The 19,004-nt window shown below is 36.7% G+C and overlaps 1 protein-coding gene across 3 annotated transcripts in view; it reads right to left on the minus strand.

Moving 5' to 3' along the window:
* Positions 1-210: 210 nt before the first annotated feature.
* Positions 211-19,004, minus strand: part of RBBP6 (RB binding protein 6, ubiquitin ligase) — a 32,243-nt gene continuing 13,449 nt past the window's right edge. The window contains exons 5-19 of one of the 3 annotated variants that reach the window (XM_081257963.1): positions 18,020-18,108; positions 17,808-17,904; positions 17,316-17,455; positions 15,543-15,656; positions 14,410-14,582; positions 12,625-12,728; positions 12,169-12,506; positions 9,640-9,736; positions 9,456-9,534; positions 9,291-9,345; positions 7,913-7,981; positions 5,559-5,921; positions 5,169-5,270; positions 2,577-4,334; positions 211-2,281 (exon numbers count right to left, since the gene is read on the minus strand). In XM_081257963.1, the coding sequence (XP_081114089.1) occupies positions 703-2,281; positions 2,577-4,334; positions 5,169-5,270; positions 5,559-5,921; positions 7,913-7,981; positions 9,291-9,345; positions 9,456-9,534; positions 9,640-9,736; positions 12,169-12,506; positions 12,625-12,728; positions 14,410-14,582; positions 15,543-15,656; positions 17,316-17,455; positions 17,808-17,904; positions 18,020-18,108 (5,157 nt within the window). In that variant the 3' untranslated portion in view covers positions 211-702. The remainder of the gene's footprint in view (positions 2,282-2,576; positions 4,335-5,168; positions 5,271-5,558; positions 5,922-7,912; positions 7,982-9,290; positions 9,346-9,455; positions 9,535-9,639; positions 9,737-12,168; positions 12,507-12,624; positions 12,729-14,409; positions 14,583-15,542; positions 15,657-17,315; positions 17,456-17,807; positions 17,905-18,019; positions 18,109-19,004) is intronic. The other 2 variants (XM_081257961.1, XM_081257962.1) reach the window with 2 other exon arrangements.

Below are 19,004 nucleotides of genomic sequence, written 5' to 3' on the forward strand. Positions count from 1 at the left end.
CATAAACAAATCAAAATTCCTCATCTCTAAAATTCATGTCCAAACTTCTAATTACTATATTTAAGACCCTTCCAGATTTATTCAACCAGATCTCCAATTAACCATGATTTCTTATTTCTGGCCACCTATTACCAGCTCACTAATGAAGTACATTTTCCATGTTTACTTCAGAATTTTATATATACAGTTCAGCTTATACTAAAGTCTCAAAGGATATTTTAAATATGGAAATGGAAGGGGGAAGGGACATGACACACTTTCCTTCAAATAACGCAAGTATTCAACATTTGAAAAGTTTACTGAAAACTTTTATTGTAATCAAAAGGTGACATAACGGAGTTGTAATGAATTCAGCAAATCATTCTGCTGATATTTTAGAACTGATATCAGATTTTGCCAGGCAATTAAAAAAATTCAAATGTGAAAATTTCACAGTACAGTAAACTCCACCCCAACTAATTCATGGTGGTTAAAAATAATAGGCCCTAGCAAAACCTCTCATGTTACATGGTCACAACTCACAATTCTGTACAAAAGTTCGTGTTATAAAGCTCTGATGTAAAAATCAAATAATCAAGCAGCAATATTTTAAGTGCAGCACAGGGTCTTCCATATTATTTACAAGGCTTGGATCTCTTTACATTGTAACAAAATTTAATACAGATGACTTAGTAATTAAGTCAATTTTTAAAATCTGCCCTTTTACACGGTGACAGATTTCACTTTTTGGTCATCCTTCTCCTTCTCCTTTTCTTTATCTTTGCTCTTCTTTGACTTCTTTTTCTTATGTTTGTGTTTTTGGCTTTTTTCCAATTCTACTTCAGTGCCTGCATGTTTCTTATGCTTCTTATGTTTCTTATGTTTCTTGTGCTTTTTCTTTTCCTTCTTTTTCTTCTTCTTCTTGCTGTCCTGACTTTCTGCAGAGCTAGCGCTGCTACTGTGGCTTCGGGTTTGGCTTCCAGAAGGGCTATGACTTCTACTTGGACTGACACTAGGGCTGCTTTGACTCTGGCTCCTGGTTACACCTACCTGGCTGACTGCTGCTATGTCCAGGCTCTCCTTTGCTTTCTCCATTACTTTATCTTTCAGTTCCTTAGAAATTTTCCCTGAAATTTCTTCCTCTTTTACAGATACATTGCTTTCACTGTCACTTTCATTATAATCTGGTTCAAAAGCAGCTTCATCAGTTTCTCTAGTTAAATCAGAGGACAGTCGAGAGGAATGACTTAACTGGGGTTTAGGCTTGATGGTGTTCTTATCAATTTGCCCAGTAACTTGCTCTTTCTCAATCTGTGGGTCTGGTGGGTTAAGTATATAAAGTGATTTATTGCCACTTGACTCTTTATTGTTCTTTGCCTCTAACACATGTTTCTCACGATCTTTACAGGGATTTTTATCTCCAGATTTCGTCTCTTCACTTGAACGTTTAGTATCATAAGTGGCTTTATGATCATGAGGTTTTTTGTCTCTTGAGGGACTAGAGTTACTTTTTTTGGAATCTCCTGTTGCTTTTTTAGGCAAATCTCTCTCCTCCCTTGGCTTAGTTTTTTGTCCAGCTGCAGAGTCTTTACTGCGAGAAGGAGAGTCTTTTCTTCTTAATTCATTCCTTTCATCTCTACGTTTGGAACTTGAATACTCTCTGTTGTCATAATCAGTTTTTTTGTCTCTGTTGGGAGTGAAGTCTTTATTTGAGGAACCTCGAATGGAATCATGCTTATCTTCTTTGCCAGAAGTTCTAGTCTCTTTGGAAGATTGAGACAGACTTTTAAAATTTCCTTGCTCATTCAGACGGTCCAGATTACTATCTTTCTCTGGCTGAGTGCTGTTCTTCCTCTTTTCTGGGTTTTCCTTTTCCAACACTGAATGATCTCTATCTTTGGTTTTCCCTTTTTCACTAGATGCAGAGTTTTTTGAACTTTTGACCTCATGCTGTGTAATTTCATGGCTCACTTCCTTGGTGAGTTTCTGAATTTTCTCTGATGACTCACTTTCTTTTTCAGTATATTTGACTGCATTTGATGGTTTAGTGCTAACATTTTTTATAACACTGGCAGGTTTTCCTACACTTGATATAGGCTGTGTGGTGGATTTAACATCTTCTTCTTCAGATTCAAAGTCATCTTTATCCCATTTGGATTGAGGAACCTGAATCATAATAATAACATCTTCAGCAGGAGCTGTGTTATCATTATTATATTCTTCCATTGTTTTAATGACAGTTCGCTTTGTATCTGTTTTTTCTTCAGATTTCCGCACAGGACTGCCTCCAGTCGAACTGGTACTAAAAAGAAATAAAATATTTTTTAATTAATGAAGAACTTACAGTTATTAAACACTGTTAAGTATAAAAAGACCAAGTTAAACATGATAAATGTCCTTTTAACTTTCAAAAGCCACTTATTTTGCTCTGAGATATAAAGATTTAAGTGTATGATTGTATAAAAACAAATGTGGCTCACCCCCAAAATCTACTTATCTTTTAACAATTCCTTTCTTCAAAGAGTAACCAGCTAACCCCCAACAATACATTCTTAATTAACATATTCCACTTTTTCCACCCGCCCATTATCAGATACCTGGTATAATCCACAAGTGTTGAGCTGGATCCTTCAGTTCCAGTCACTTTTCGCCTGACCTTTCCTTTGATTTTTTCTTGTTTAACTTTGCCAGACGTTGACTCCAATTTTTCAGAGGGTTCTTTTGTATTAGATATATTTTCTGTACTTCCAATTTTTTTACCAGTTTCTCTGTTAAGCTTGATTTTCTTGGCTGGAGCAGTTGATGATGAAATTTTGTCTTTTTCAGGTGTCCTATCCAGCTTTTCAATATCAAGTTCCGTTTTGCGCTTTGGTGATGGTTTCACTATTTCAGTTACTTCTAATTTAGAGATTTTCATTGAAGATGACTCAAAATCTTTATCTCCACCTTTCTCTTCAGTTTTTCTTTTCCTTTTTTCTCCTTTGCTATCAAGTGGTTTACTTTTCTCATTAGGCTTCTTGGCCTTTTCTTCCTTACTAGTTAGCTTCTCTGACTTGATGTCTTTGGAGTAGTCCTTCTTCACTTTCTCCTCTTTGACTGGTTTTGTCTCCTGGTGTTCCTTTACTGACTTAGAGTGAGCTTTTCTGGGGGTACCAATGATCTTTTCATCTTTTTGAGAGGAAGATGATGATTTCACATTGTCAGTCTTTGGAGTCTCCTCTTTGGCTTTTTTAAGTGGAGGTTCAGATCGAGGAGATTTTTCACGCTCTCCATCTAGTTTTTCTTGAGGTCCTTTAGCAGGTTTTGCAACAGTTTCTTTTTTGGACACAGTAGATCCATCATTTTTCCGTTTGGTCTTGTCACCTTTTGCTTTAGGTTTGTCTTTTTCTCTCTTGTCTTTTTCAGACACTGATTTAAAAGTAATGGATTCAGCATCCATTGGTTCATCTCTAACAGGTGTAGCATCATCTCTACTTGGGAGAACAAACAATGAGTCTGTTTTATTTTCTTCATTACTTGTTGGCTCTCTTGATTTCCTAGAAGTTTCTAATAACTCTGGGTTTAGAAAGCCTTCACTTTCTTCCCCCTTTCTTCTTTTTCTGTGTTTCTTATGTTTATTTCCTTTACCATCTCCTGGAGCATTTTCACTCTCCTTCTCTTTTGACTTTGTATTATCCTTCTGATTGTGACTGTCTCTTGATGAAAGCTTTTCTGGATAGTTGCCACCTATGTTTCGACTTCTATGACTCTGTCCACCAGAGTACTCCTCTCTGCGGCCTCTTGTGAAGGGAGAATTCCTGATGTTAAGTGGTAAAAATCTCTCTGGAGAAAAGTTCTCTCTATTTGCTGATGGTCTAGGCTGTGCTCCAGCAGCATAGCCTTTATAATATTTTTCATACCACTCTCTATATTTTCTCTCCCATTCTCGATAACGTTCTTTTTCAAATGGGTCTCTGAAGTCAACACTCCTCCCGTAATAAGCTTTCATGTCATAAGGTGGTGGAACTTCTCTGTACCTGTTAAAATATTCACGTTCTGTTTCTCCTTGAGGTACATTACGTTTATTAGGAGATTGTCCCCTAAATGCTTGAGGAGATCTTGATCGTGAATGATACCGTCTATATGGGGGTGACCTTGACCTAGATCGATGATACCCGTGCGATCTAGACCGTGAACGGTAATTTCGACTCTTTCCTCTGCCTCTTCTGGGGTATGGAGGTGATCGTGAATAGGAACGAGAATGTGAGCGGCTAAACGATCGAGAATAAGAACGTGATCGTGTTGAACCAGATCTTGATTTAGAATAAGTATATGAACTTCTTGAATAGGATGAACCACTATAGGGAGATTTGGACCTAAAAGCAAAAATAAAACAATAGTTGATAGTTGAGAAATATATACAAAATTAAATACAGACTCTCAGATTTCAGTATGTTCTCCTCACAGTTCATTATTTCTTTATATCGTTTCATCTTAGATGATTAAAGAGGCACAGTGACCTCTATTGGAATGGAATAAAGTACACAAAGATCAGAGCAATCACTTGTTATAAAACAAGAGTGAAATCTTAATAATTAGAGTGAAGTGCATTAATGTACTGTGAGTTATATGACCTAACATTAAATAAAATGCCAATTAAATTTAAACATTAGTTCCTATCTGATTATTAAGTAGGAGTAACTTTTTTTGTCCTACGTTGGCCAATAGTCTAGCTTTAAAAGGAACATCTCAAGCATAAAAAATAAGTCTTTTAAACAAACTTCCTGGGAATATTTATAATTCAGTTTTTCTATCAATAAAGCAACTTGTATTCTGTTAGTTCATAATCACACAGGTTAATGTTCCAGCAGAAAGCTGTAGCCTTAGGTAAAAGGGTCCTCAGAAATGTAATCTTTGGCTAGTCCACTATTTCTTTCCTTCCACAAACATTTCCCAATTATTTCACACTATAAATAACTTCAAGGGACAAGGGTAATTTAATCCCCATAACTGCTAGTTCTACACAATAGAATTTACAGTGAGATATTTCAATAAACAGGTATTGGGAAATAAGCTACATTTCCATTTTTATAAGCCTAGACCGAATCAGAAAAATTCCATCACTGCAATGTTATTTATATCCATAGCTAATCCCTGGATATTCAAAGTCCCATTTGTAATTCTGTTGTGAAGGCTTGCAAAACACTAACCTGGAAAATGAGCGCCTACGCTCCTTTTGAATCTTTTTGTATTCCATCAATTCCTTAGCAAAATCATTTGTAAACTCATCTAGCTTGGACTTTTTCTTTTCCCTAGTAAAATAAAGTTAAAGAGCGAAAGTTAACAAAAACCATTTAAGAAAACTAACAAGACAAATGTAATTAGATCATGAATGACATGAATGAAATTGCCATTAGTTTTCCAATTTAAAACTATAAATAACTAGGAATCCCTGAGGAAGTTGCTTGTATGGCTTGGTTTAATTTTTAGGTGATTTTTCTTATACTAACTGGAAACACTGGAAAATGCTTCCAAAGATACCTATTTAACGTTACATCAGAAAATGAAAGTGTAGAGTAATTTCAAATTCAAACACTTACTCTTCTTTTAGTCGTCGTTGCTCTCTATAGAATTCTTCCCTGGACAAAGGTGGTGCTTGTGTTGTTGGGATGGTATTTGAATGAGCTGTCTGTACTCCTGATGATACCCAAGGTGTTGATAAATTGGCCGGAGCTGGAGGAAACCCTGGAGGGGGAACACTATACCCAGCAGGTGGTGGCTGGCCAGGAGGAAACTGAGGAGAAAACTGTGGAGGAGGAACACCTGGAGGGAGAGGAAGTGTGTGGGGAGGAGGAGGATACAAGGGAGGGGGTGGGACAGGTACAAAAACTGGAGTTGCTGGTAGTGATGGGCCTTGAGTTCTCTGTGATCTTTCGCTGTGGTGTCGTCCACGGTTTATACTTCTGGAAAAATAAATTCCAAGATATTAAAGCATCTGAGACAAGTAATCTTATCTTTTCTACTCAGAATCTTTTCAATTCAATCAACAAACAATGGAAAAGAATCAACCATTCAAATAAGCACAGGGACACTGATATTGTTTATATGTAAAAGTAACATCATTTATATGTTAAAAACAACTTTTAAGGCCAGTTAGGGACTGAGATAAGTTTACTAGGCCTTCTTTATATGGAGATGCCATACTTAAAAGTTCTCTTTTGTGAAGTCCAAATATCACTCCACAATGATTTCATTACTTCCTTATCTGTCATTTAAAGGAACTGACAGGTTAATGTCTTTGTGACCTATTTCTCCCCAAAATGCCTTCCAAGACCAAAAGTTTAAATGAAGAAAACCCACTTCCTATAATCTTTTTGAGGAAATAAGACCCTTCAAAGTAGAATAAACATGGGACTTCCCTGCTGGCATGGTGGTTAAGAATCCACCTGCCAGTGCAGGGGACATGGGTTTGATTGCTGGTCTGGCAAGATCCCACATGTTGTGGAGCGACTAAGCCTGTGCGCCACAACTACTGAAGCCCATGAGCCTAGAGCCCGTGCTTTGCAACAAGAGAAGCCACCGCAATAAGAAGCTTGTGCACTGCAACGAAGAGTGGCCCCTGCTCGCCTCAACTAGAGAAAGCCCACGTGCAGCAACAAAGACCCAACACAGCCAAAAACAAACAAATTTATTAAAAACAAACAAACTAGAATACTAGTTTTAACATTTGTAATTAACAACTGAAAATCTCACTTTTTCTCTCAAAGGGTTAGGTTAAAATTAACAGTGCTGGCCAAAGTTTCTAAATTCTGCCTCATCAAAGAAACAGTGGCTTCTTTAAAAAAGTGGGCTTATTTCTGTTAAGCTAAAAGGATCTTTAAATTATAGGTAACTGGTATACAATAGCAGCAGCTGGGATTTAGATTTCAGGCCTCTTTTCAGAGTCTGATTTAGTAAATATCACCTTCTTTTTAAATATGTGATCTAGCAACAAAACAGTAGTTATCTTTCATAAGCTTAGCAATTCTCTTTGGAGCACTAGAAGATACCCTTAAGTATGACCTAGATAGTAAGAACTATATGGCTTACTTCTTAGATTAACACTGCTTGTGCATCTTCTGGGCAAAGGGCCCTAACAATATTCTGTCTATCCTTTGGGAAGAGAACATGGTAGAAGATGGGGATAACTGAGTCTAGGGGAGAAATAAATGCAAGTCTTCTTTGCATTTGGGAGCTGAGCTGGTTAACATCCATCTTAAATTAAATCGACACCTTAGTTTGCCTGGGCCTTACTGACCGCCCTCTACACTCAACAGAGTAAATGTAAGCCAGTATTCTGCTGGGTGCTGACAGGGAGAAAGTAGTCCTTGGGAAGGAGTAGTAAAGATGTAGCCTTAAACAACCAACATTTAAAACACTAAATGTAGGGACTTCCCTGGTGGTGCACTGGCTAAGAATCCGCCTGCCAATGCAGGGGACATGGATTCAAGCCCTGGTCCGGGAAGATCCCACAGGTCGTGGAGCAACTAAGCCCATGCGCCACAACTACTGAGCCTGTGCTCTAGAGCCCATGTGCCACAACTACTGAGCCCCCGTGCCACAACTACTGATGCCATGTGCCTAGAGCCCGTGCTCCGCAACAAGAGAAGCCACAGCAATGAGAAGACCGCGTATGGCAACGAAGAGTAGCCCCTGCTCGCTGCAGCTAGAAAAAGCCTGCGCGCAGCAATGAAGACACAGCGCAGACAAAAATAAATATATTTATATATATATAAAAAATATTAAACATAATCTATTCTTTTATAGGCCTCTTAAGGGCAACTACTTAAGATTTAAGCGAGTAAAGTATAAACCAAATGAACCCACTCCCCCTAGCACTACTGTGCATTAATTTGTGTTATATTTTTCAGTGTGTCATCCGATTACTGTTTTTCAAGATTTTTAGCAAGCCTACCTGTAGCAGCTTCTCTCCCCTCTTCTAATTTGCTGTGGTGGAGAAACCAGATATCCAAGCTTGTTGGAACTGTGTGGAAAGAAGGATAAAATAGGCTTGAGTATTACACACACCTTTTCGTGTGTAGACTTTAATATACCTATTTTAACTATTTTGAAAACTTTTCCTTACTCCCTGATCCTGATTCTTAAACTTGTTCCAGACAGAGATATGAGCAAGTGTTACATTTACTTAAAATTAAATATTCTTTCTGATTAACATATCATAAACAATTAAGTTTCAATATATATTTTATGTAATGTTGTATTCTAATTAGCATTCTATAAGTTACTCTATGAACTTATTGTTATAGAAAAGGAAAAGAGCTCTTTTATCTGCTGGACACTATGCAGAGGCATTTGACATGTGAGGTAAGTAGCACCATTTCAATTCTACAGATGAGGCAATGAAAGCTGAGAAGTAGAATCACACACCCATTGTCATATAGCTAGCAAATGCAGGAGCTGGGACTCAAACCCAGGTCTGTCTCCAAATCCTGTGTTCTTTCTACTGATATATTCTGCTAGTCTCTCAACTAACATACTTTTTCTATAAGAAGTTTGGTTTATCTTTCAAACAAAAAGATTAAAGTTTTAGAATATAAGCCAGTTTACATAAATATATGAGCCCATTTACATGGGTTACATAAACAGAAATAATTGTATAAAAACAATAAATAAATCTGATTTTTAATGCCATAGAACATCCTACAGAAGATCAAAGTTCTTAGTACTTCAGGGTAGAAAATCATACCCTAAAGAATTTTTTGTTTTTTCTTCTGGGAGACGGAAGGATTTATTACTTGCACCAAGTAAGGAGAACACCAGGGATCATTCACAAAGCAGTGTCTCCCACACCCTATAGATTTTAATATGCAATAAAATTTCATTAACATAGCTAGTCAAAATGAGAAATTTTGTGTTTGGTAGACTTTAATCTTATTATGTGTTTATTTACTCAAATCAAAAACATTCAAATTAAAGAGGAAAGTTTAATCTACTAGCATAATAACTGATTCAGTATTTAAAATATTTTTTCAAGTAATTCTTATCTGTTCATTAACTGAGATTCTGCCAAGATGACCATTTGTTAAGTCATAAAAGTAAAAAGAATTTACATGAGTTTACATCTTATTATTACAGAAAAGAATTACTCATTTTTTAAGAAGAATTCTCCATAGAGCCTTGAATTTGTGACATTTTACATAAAAACTGTGTTAACATGGCATATAAAAGAGGAGTTTACAATAAAAGACACTCAGCACACACTGCTTAGACTGTAATTTCCATTATCTGGTTTGAAAGCAATCATCTGAAGATTATTTGAGACATATACTTACTGTTCCCAACCTGGTCGACCACCACCTGGACGAGCAGTGTTTATTCTTACTGGGCCTTGGAAACAAAAATAAACAAAACCAATAAGTAAATATAAAATTACAGGTTAAATAAAGTTATAATTATTTTTTAAGGAAAAAAGTTCAAACCAAAATGATTTTACTCACCAGTTGTGGGGATCAATTGTCCATGCAATAATGACTGTCCAAGCAAAGATGGGGTTCCAAGTACAGGCACCTGGTAACCCTTTAGGAAAAACACAAAAAGGTATAGTTAAAAAAACAAAACAAAAAACTCTACTGTAATAATAATAATAAAAAATCTCCAAATTTAAAAGCCAGTGAAACTTACCTTCTCTTCCATAAGGGCAGTAATTGCAATTGAAGAGGCTCCCTTTGAATGTTCAGATGCAAGCGCTGCAGCTGGCAGTATTTTATTATCAGAATCCCTAGATAATAATATAATTTACAATACATTAAAAAGTCACCAGAAATGGAGGATTAAAGCTACAAACTTCCAGTTATATAAGATAAATAAGTAATTGGGACATAATGTACAACTATAGCTAACACAGCTGTACAGTATATAGGAAAGCATAGATCCTGAGTTCTATGCTTTAGAACTATGCTCAGAGCATAGATCCTGAGTTCTCATCACAAGGGAAAAAATTTTTTTTCCTTTTTATTGTATTTACACGAGAAGACAGATGTTAGCTGAACCTACTGTGGTAATTATTTCACAATATATGTTAAGTCAAATCACTGTACTGTATGCCTTCAACTTATACAGTGATGTATGTCAATTATTTCTCGATAAAACTGGAAAAAAATAGGCAATATTTTCCATATTTTTGAAAAAAAAATTCCATGTTACAAAGATTTGAGTCGTATTTAAGAGGCCTCTATATATAATACTTGCAAGGTTTGAAAAATAATAGACCTGAAGAAAATGTCTGCATTACACAAATATTCTTATTTTGGGAATACATAATCTGTGATAATAGGATTATAAAGTTTACTTCCACATGTAATGAGTAAAAATTATCAAAGGAAAAAAAAAGAGTAAAAATCACACTTTGTTGGGGTTTCCCTGGTGGCGCAGTGGTTGAGAGTCCGCCGGCCAATGCAGGGGACAGGGGTTCGTGCCCTGGTCTGGGAGGATCCCACATGCCATGGAGCGGCTGGGCCCGTGGGCCATGGCCGCTGAGCCTGTGCATCCGGAGCCTGTGCTCCGCAACAGAGAGACCGCAACAGTGAGAGGCCTGCGTACCACAAAAAAAAAAAAAAGAAAAGAAAAAAAAATCACATCTTGTTATTGTTTATCCATCACAGTTGCATTAAGATGAGTTACGGGCTTCCCTGGTGGCACAGTGGTTGCGAGTCCACCTGCCAATGCAGGGGACACGGGTTCGTGCCCCGGTCCGGAAGGATCCCACATGCCGCGGAGTGGCTGGGCCCGTGGGCCATGGTCGCTAAGCCGGCGCGTCCGGAGCCTGTGCTCCGCAATGGGAGAGGCCACGGCGGTGAGAGGCCCGCGTACCGCAAAAAAAAAAAAAAAAAAAAAAAAAAAAAAAAAAAAAAGAGTTACATCAAAGATGATGAAAACTTCTGGGGAAAGTGAGAGAGGACTGGACTTTTGACGAGTTCTTCATATGTAAGTGAAATGTAAAATGAAGAAGCCTCCTTAACAAGTACAATCTATGGCAGATATGCTAGAAATTGTTTCAGTTTTAAGACTAGTAAAAAAAAAAAAAACTTGAGACAAAATAAATAAAGGATTAAGAGTAAATTCTACTTCTACCTCTACTACTAAATCAAAAGGGTAACCTTAGATAAGTCAATGAACTCTCTGGGCCTTATTCCCGCTATTAATCAAATAAAAGGCTGAACTAGGTAAGTGGGATTTAAAAAAAATTTTATTTTATTCAAGTATAGTTGATTTATAATGTTCTGTTAATTTCTGCTGTACAGCAAAATGATTCAGTTATACATATATATACATTCTTTTTCACATTTATTTCCATTATGGTTTATTACACGATATTGAATATATAGTTCCCTGTGCTATACAGCAGGACCTTGTTTATCCATCCTATATATACTTTGCAGGGATTTCTTAAATATTCTTGTAAAGGTCCTACTCCTAAAGATTTTGTTTCTGGGAACAAACCCCTGGCATCTATTTTTTAAAAGCTGGTTGATTTTTTAAGACTTTATGAGCCATTGGACTATAAAGGTCCCTTTCATTTCAGGAGTGGTAGGATTTAAATGAGTTTTCACTACTCTCCTACGTAATTATGCTCCAAAACAATTATTTCTGACCTCTCTACTTCTACCAGTATTTCATCCCCTTTCTCTATTTATCCAAATTGTTCTTAGTTCTGCTGAAGTCTACTGTTTTCTAATACCACCATAAGAGGTGACCATAAGTGACCTCTCCCTCTTGTGAACTGCAGAGCTGTTATGGGCTATTATTCAACATCTAATGTGACTTGCTGGCAATGTGTATAGTTTTTGACCTTGGGATGCTTAATAATTTGCAAATTAATCTCCTTCATTTGTCTGTTCCTCCAGGAAAACTTAGCCATTTCTTTCTTTCTTTTTTTTTAAATTTGGCTGTATCGTGTGGCTTGTGGGATCTTAGCTCCCCAACCAGGGATCGAACATGAGCCCCAGCTGTGCAAGCGCCAAGTCCTAACCACTGGACTGCCAGGGAATTCCCAAAGACTAGGTCATTTCTTACAAGTCACCCACCTTACTGAGCACAGTGGGATGCAACAGACTGAAGGTCACTAAAACAACTGTTAAAGCAATATACAATAAAAAAAACTACATCACTGATCTCACTTGTTTCCCAACAGTGAGAAATACATAGACTTACCGAAAAGGTCCATCTGATTTTTCTGGGTGGACTGATATGGAGACTGTTGCAGTTATATCAGGTACAGGGGCTGGGGTAGAAGATGGATGTCCAGGCACAGGAGGGGCCAAGGAAGACTGATTAGAGGTTAATGAAGATATTGATGGAGCCGGGTGAGTTGATGAAGATGTCACTGGAATCATCAGAGGATCTTGTTGTCTTGATATTGGAGTTCTCATCAGAGGTTGTAGGTTCCGCTGAATGAGTGGTCTTGGAGGTGGTATTGGAGGTGGGGGTGGAGGTAACTGTTTTCTTAGTCTTTTCGTATAACCAGTTTCATTTTTGAAGTTATTAACAGCCTACGGACACCAAACATAAAAATGCAGAAAAATGTAATGTAGTATTTACTCAAGTACGGTTAAATCAATTAAAAGATTTTTAAAAAATTTTTATAAAAAGTGATACAAATATAGCTACCTGTCGTAAGAACTTATTGGCAATTAAAGCATCAGGAGAGACATCATTCTGATGACACGTTGGACATGTATGTTCATCTGATTCCAAGAGAGCTGTCCTTATACCTATATATAAGATTTTAAATATTAACAAAAGCATAGTTAGGAACCGAGTTTTTACTGAATGAATTAAAAAGACAGTTTACATGTGTTCAGTTACATTACTGTTTTCCAAGCACACATCACTAACCATTTCTATTCTTAGATTAAGACATTTAAAAGTAAAATTTCTCACCTGATAGCACTCCTCTGCTCTAAGCTCTCTCTACCTTAGAAACAGAAGTAATGGATATAAGCTAAACAAAAATTTAAACTGAGAGAAAAGATGCTCTTTCCCAGATACCATTCTCTTTGTTTAGCTAGTAATTGGAATATTATAGGGGAAAAAAAAAGTCTAGAAAGAGACAAAAACATTATATGGCTAATATAGGGCTTTTAAAAGAGCATCACTTGGGAATTCCCTGGTGGTCCAGTGGTTAGGACTCTGCACTTTCACTGCTGAGGGCCCGGGTTCAATCCCTGGTAGGGGAACTAAGATCCCACAAGGTATGTGGTGCTAAGAAAAAAAGCATCACTAGAAAAGGGCATTATAAGTAACAGAAGCATTATTCAGGCAAAGAAATCAGAGACATCTATAGCACAGCAGGTAAGAACCAATACTAAATTATAGATGCACTGACTATGCTTCAGTGTTGCAAAAAAATCCAATCATAAGTGGTCTGTTAAATTCAAGACGCACTCTGAAACAAGTCTTAAGTGACCTCTTCTTGACTTTGGTCTTCACTGAAGAGGCCCCATAAAAAAGATTTGTATTCCAAAACTACCTTTTTTTGTGTGGCCGTGTGACCAGGGATCAAACCTGCATCCCCTGCAGTAGAAGTGTGGAGTCTTAACCACTGGACTGCCAGGGAAGTCCCCCCAAACTATCTTTAGAAATGATAAAGACCAGAGCAGGACTGAGCAATGAAATTTTCAGATGACATCATTTTCACCTGGGTAAGAAGGGACAAACTTAAGATAAGTGGCAGAAAAAAATCAAGTGCTAATAGAATATAAATGACTCGAGACAAAAGTCACAAGTAACCCCCTGGCAAATGTTGGGTAATATCTGTACAGAGTAGTTCTCAATCACACTTAAGAATTTTAGAATAAGCTATTTTTCACATTCCTAGAAAGGGACTTAGATATCATTTAAAAGTACTTCTGGAATATCTAAAGCCCAAAAGGCTTTTACATTTCTGTATACCATTTAAAACACAGAGGAAATAAAAATCCTACATTTTATAAAACCTCAGTAAAGTCACCGTGATGAAGGTAAAGAAGGTGGTCAATTCTAATATTTAAAAGGACAAAGAGGTTGTTGGTTTTTTTTTTTTTAAAAAAAAGTAGCGGGCCTCCCTGGTGGCGCAGTGGTTGAGAGTCCGCCTGCCGATGCAGGGGATACGGGTTCGTGCCCCGGTCTGGGAGGATCCCATATGCCGCGGAGCGGCTGGGCCCGTGAGCCGTGGCCGCTGGGCCTGCGCGTCCGGAGCCTGTGCTCCGCAACGGGAGAGGCCACAACAGTGAGAGGCCCGCATACCACGAAAAAAAAAAAAAAAAAAAGTAGCAACAAAGTTATTAAATGCTCATTGATTAATTTATCAATAATTCATATTTTATTATTAAAATATACAATATTGCTAACAGCCTTTCCAAGGAAATGCACATACTCTAAATTATGTATTGTCAAAGATTCACCATTTCTTACATTCATCACAATAACTGTTTCCACAGCACGGAATGACAACAGCATCAGTCATAATATCTTTGCAGATGAGACACAACAATTCATCTGGGATAGGATCATCTTCTTCTGAAGATGATGATGGTTCCTCTGGTAAAAAAGGTGGTTTTTCTTTTTTTCCAATTGCATATGCTTCTCTGTAAAAGGAAGTTTTAGTGTTTTAACATTGTTAAGGCAAAGTATTTCCAAAAAAATTTATATATTCTACTATACCATAATGGGTACTTATAATTCAGTACAATGTCAAATCAGTTTACATAAGTGTGTACCTCCCAAAATAAGGGAGAAGTTATGAACATCCTCCCCTGAACAAAAACATATAAAACAAAATCCTAAACAAGTATAACAAAAAAGAAAAAAAATGCTATCAAAGTGGCTAAAAGGATCTTCGAATCTGTAACTCTAAGAACTGAGAGCCAGAGAAGTAGAGCGACACAATCAGTGCCACAAAGTTATATTTATATGGGTGGCAGAGACGGGATTTGAGCTTAAGCTATGACAATACCCTAATCACTATTTTCTTTACTACCATGTTTCTTGGGGGAAAAAAATTGTTTTTTCTTCCTCCATAGTCTAACAGTCCCCAAAACCTGTGAAGGTACTAATGTGAATACCACAATATGGGAAACTAAAATTGGAACTGACATTACACAATTAAGGGGGATAATTCAAGGGAAATATGTCACTAATCACATCAGTAATTAATAGCCAGAATTAGACTTCAAAACAGTGGTCTACTATACTTAACATTAAGAGAGATTAATCTATTTATAGTCAATTAAGAAATATTCATGACTTAAATATTTAGAATATGTGTAAAAAATTTAAAGGAACACCTCACTAGATATTTGGAGGTCCATTTTTCATAGACATGTACTTTGCAGAAATGTTGGGTATTAAATACATTAAATATAAAAAACCAAAATATTCTATTCTCAGACTTATCACCACTGCTTCCAACACCCTCATCTTCTCTGTAATAAGGCACATTTGTAAAACACAGGAATTCTCAGAGAAATCCTTTCTGTTTCATTCAGGAGCAGTGTGTTCATCTCAATGCTAAAATGAAAGAATCTCATCTGGACAGAGCAGGGTACCTTAGGTGTGTTATTTGTGTTGCAGTTGCTCCATAGACATCACCACGATTCCAGAAATATGTATCAATTTGCTTATGCCCCATTGTTCCCAATTTGTGAAAGAGGAGTCTCCCACTGCCCAAGAGAGAAAAGAAAAAAAAAAAAAAAAAAGAGGAGAAGAGAGGATAGAAAAAGAAACAGAAGAAGAGTCTAAGTTGCTTATCAGTGGTGTTAGTGGAGAGGGTGAAAGTTTCATTTAAAATATTTGGGTTCCCATTTTCCCCAGTATTTGCTGTGTGTTTGGCACAAATGGGCTTTTGTATTTCAGTATTCAAAAGCAATGAAGTTAATTATTAGTAGGGGTTCACAGGTGATGTTAATTTTTCCAACACAAATTTCTATTTAAATACTTTTATATCTACATATTATATTAATATGTAGCCGTCTGCTCTTAAATTGTGTCTGTAAAGGTCGTCAATTTCAACCTAAAGCTGTTTGGAATCATGTATGAAATGTCTGAATTAGAAACAGCGTAACAACAAACTGCTCTAAGATGAACCACAAAAACACAGGATGGTAGACTGATAAAAAATTGATGGGAGTGAAGTTGAGAAACTGAGCAGGGTTGGGAGTTCAGGAAAACATTAATTCTTACCTATGAACTAAAACAATGTATTTACTCAAAAACAATGTATTTACCTACTCAAAAACACAATCTTTTTTCAGTATCATTCTGTAAGCATAGCCATTTTCATCATCCTTACCTGCTCGCCACATCTGACAATATAGCATGAAGCTGAGGAAAACTGTTCTTAATATACATTTTGTCACTAAGAACATGGACATCTATTCTCTAAACTGATGTTTCTCAAGGTATGCCCTAAGGATCCCCTAAACTCACAATCTCCTCGAGGACTTGTTAAAAAATGCAGACTCAGAGTCTCAACATATAATCCCTGGGGGCGGGGCAGGGTACCCAGGTTGTTTAACACATTTTTGTAAGAGATTCTTATGCACGATTAAGTTAGCGAACCATATTCCAAAGAACACTTAATATTGTGTTTTATATTGTGAGAGTTTACAACTGTTGATGGTAATCAAAAAGGTAATTAAATGTATTAATAAAAGCATATAAAATGGGAAGTTATCTAGTTGAACTATGCCTCTAGGTTTACTGTCTATTCATTTCATTAAAAATTGGCTCATAAAATAAAATCTGAAAACACATTAAAAATAAGCATTAAGGTATAGCTTATAGAGCTATAGCTGATCTGAACTAATGGCTTATAAAATAAACCACACTTCAGAATCTTAAGACTCACACAGTATATCCAAACTTATTCAAGATACCTCAGCATTTCCTTTAATCTTGGCACTTAAATTTGCCTTGATATCTTGCAGAACTTTTATTCTTAAGCCTCCTGCTTCTCAGAAAGTTTAAGATACTTGTCTTGTTCTTTTAAAGGATGCAAACAGCATATAAGACTATGTGGGAGTATGTATGTGAATGAGGAAGAAAGCAGGGAATGACAGAAAAAGAAAAATTAGAAGACCACAAGGGAAGTGGCACTCACTGGCAGCAAAAAACCCCAAATCCATTTTAAATTTGCTTTAAATGGAGCAGACTGCAGCCTCTCATTCTTAACACAGAAATGCAACATGTGGAAACTAAGTCTTGGTATACAACGTTCATAAGGAATCCAAGTAGCCAACTTACAAGCCCAAGATTAAATAAAACACTATCACCTGGACTGACTGTAGTCTCCATAGATCATACCTAATTTGAGTACTTACGCATCTATAGTTGGTATTGCATATTTTCCAGTGTTGGTAAGCATTGCACCTTTCATGTTAGGATCTTTCACCTCCATCATAAAACTTCTGGGAATTCCAGTGCTCTTTTTAATCCTAGGACCAGATTCAAAGTTCTTATCCTATATGTATGGGAAAGGAGAGAGGAGGAAGAGATAAAGCAGTTACCTTTATTTAGTATTAGCTAACACGCAGTGCTATCATATATGATCTCATTTAATCCTCACAACAGCCATGTGAGGCAAGTACTATTATTACCTCCATTTCACAGAGAAGAAATAACAGGCTTGGAGAAATCAAGTAACTTGCTCACTCAGTAGCAGTGTCAAGATTTGAAGCCTGGCAGTTTGGCTCTAAAAGCTATGCTCATTTTCCATTGTAATAGAGAAGGCAGTATTTACCAAGAAAAATAATATGGCTAAGAAAAAATTTTAAGAAAAATAAGGTGTATCATAGCTTCTACTTTGAACTTACCCCATTTGTTGGGCAATTCTTAATATAATGGCCGGGTTTACCACAACGGAAACAAGTATAAGATGGAGGTGGTGGACCTAGAGGTTTCTTCATGTAACTGAAAGGGGAAAAAAAAATTACATGTACACAAAGACTTGAAAAAAATGCTTCTGATATTGGGGGGGGGACCCCACCCCAAGGTACCTATTAGTATGAAGTATTTATGAACTTACTTGACTGGGTCGTATTCATGGCCAGATTGCGACATCATTGCTTTAATTTTATCTTCTTCAGAAGCATTGGCTTCAGCCAGATTGGCAGTCTGTTTAACAGGTAATTATTTGACACACACATTAGAAACACATTTAAGACCACACAGCCAAAGACAACACCACTCATCCTGTAAAGAGCAGTATCTAATCTTGCATAAAAAGTTATTTACAAGTATAACCTAGAAGATGCACTGGGAGTTCGTTAGGTCATTACATGATGTTTGGGTGTCTATGGTGCTGAAGAAAGTCTTTCTGGGGGCACTCAAACCTTAGACCCTGTTTGTACCTTACATTTAAGATTTGCATACTACTCTTCTAAGAGTTAAAAACTGAGACTAAGCTAGGAGAGAAACACTTGATGTTTTTAAGTCTTAAAAATAGTTCAAGTGTCACAGCATTAAGCATCAAATGTCAAGCATATAACTTGGAGGTAGGGTTGGGGGTAGAACAATTGAACATATTATGCAGCAGATACTACAAGTCAGAAGGCTCTTTAGGTAGTGGTATCAAATTTCAAACTAAGTGCAAAGCACATGCACTGAGCATTCAAATTTTAAATCCAACTCTCCAAAGATTTATGAACTTTAAGGTATTACATACAATAGTCTAGATATAAGCAGGGTCTAAGGGAGTGAGTCCTAATAACTTGAATCTTCAAGCATCTAGCACTCATATCAGCCATTCATTAGGTTTTAGCTTTACATTCATCCACAAAACAAGCAACCAGTTTTAACACTTTATTGTAATTTTATATACAAAGAATGCTTAACATTAACAGAGCTTAGAACAACAGCAACATTTACAGAAAACTGGATTACAGATGTTGAACAACTAATTTGTTTGAACCCAAACAGTAACTTACAAATAGTTTAAAAAAAAAAAAAATCCCCCAAACCTCCAAAACTCCCCAACTGCTTCCCACAAAGAAACAATGGTAGGAATAGAC

The sequence above is a fragment of the Mesoplodon bidens genome, assembly GCF_964165515.1.
Source record: "Mesoplodon bidens genome assembly, chromosome: 15".
NCBI lineage: Eukaryota > Metazoa > Chordata > Mammalia > Artiodactyla > Ziphiidae > Mesoplodon > Mesoplodon bidens.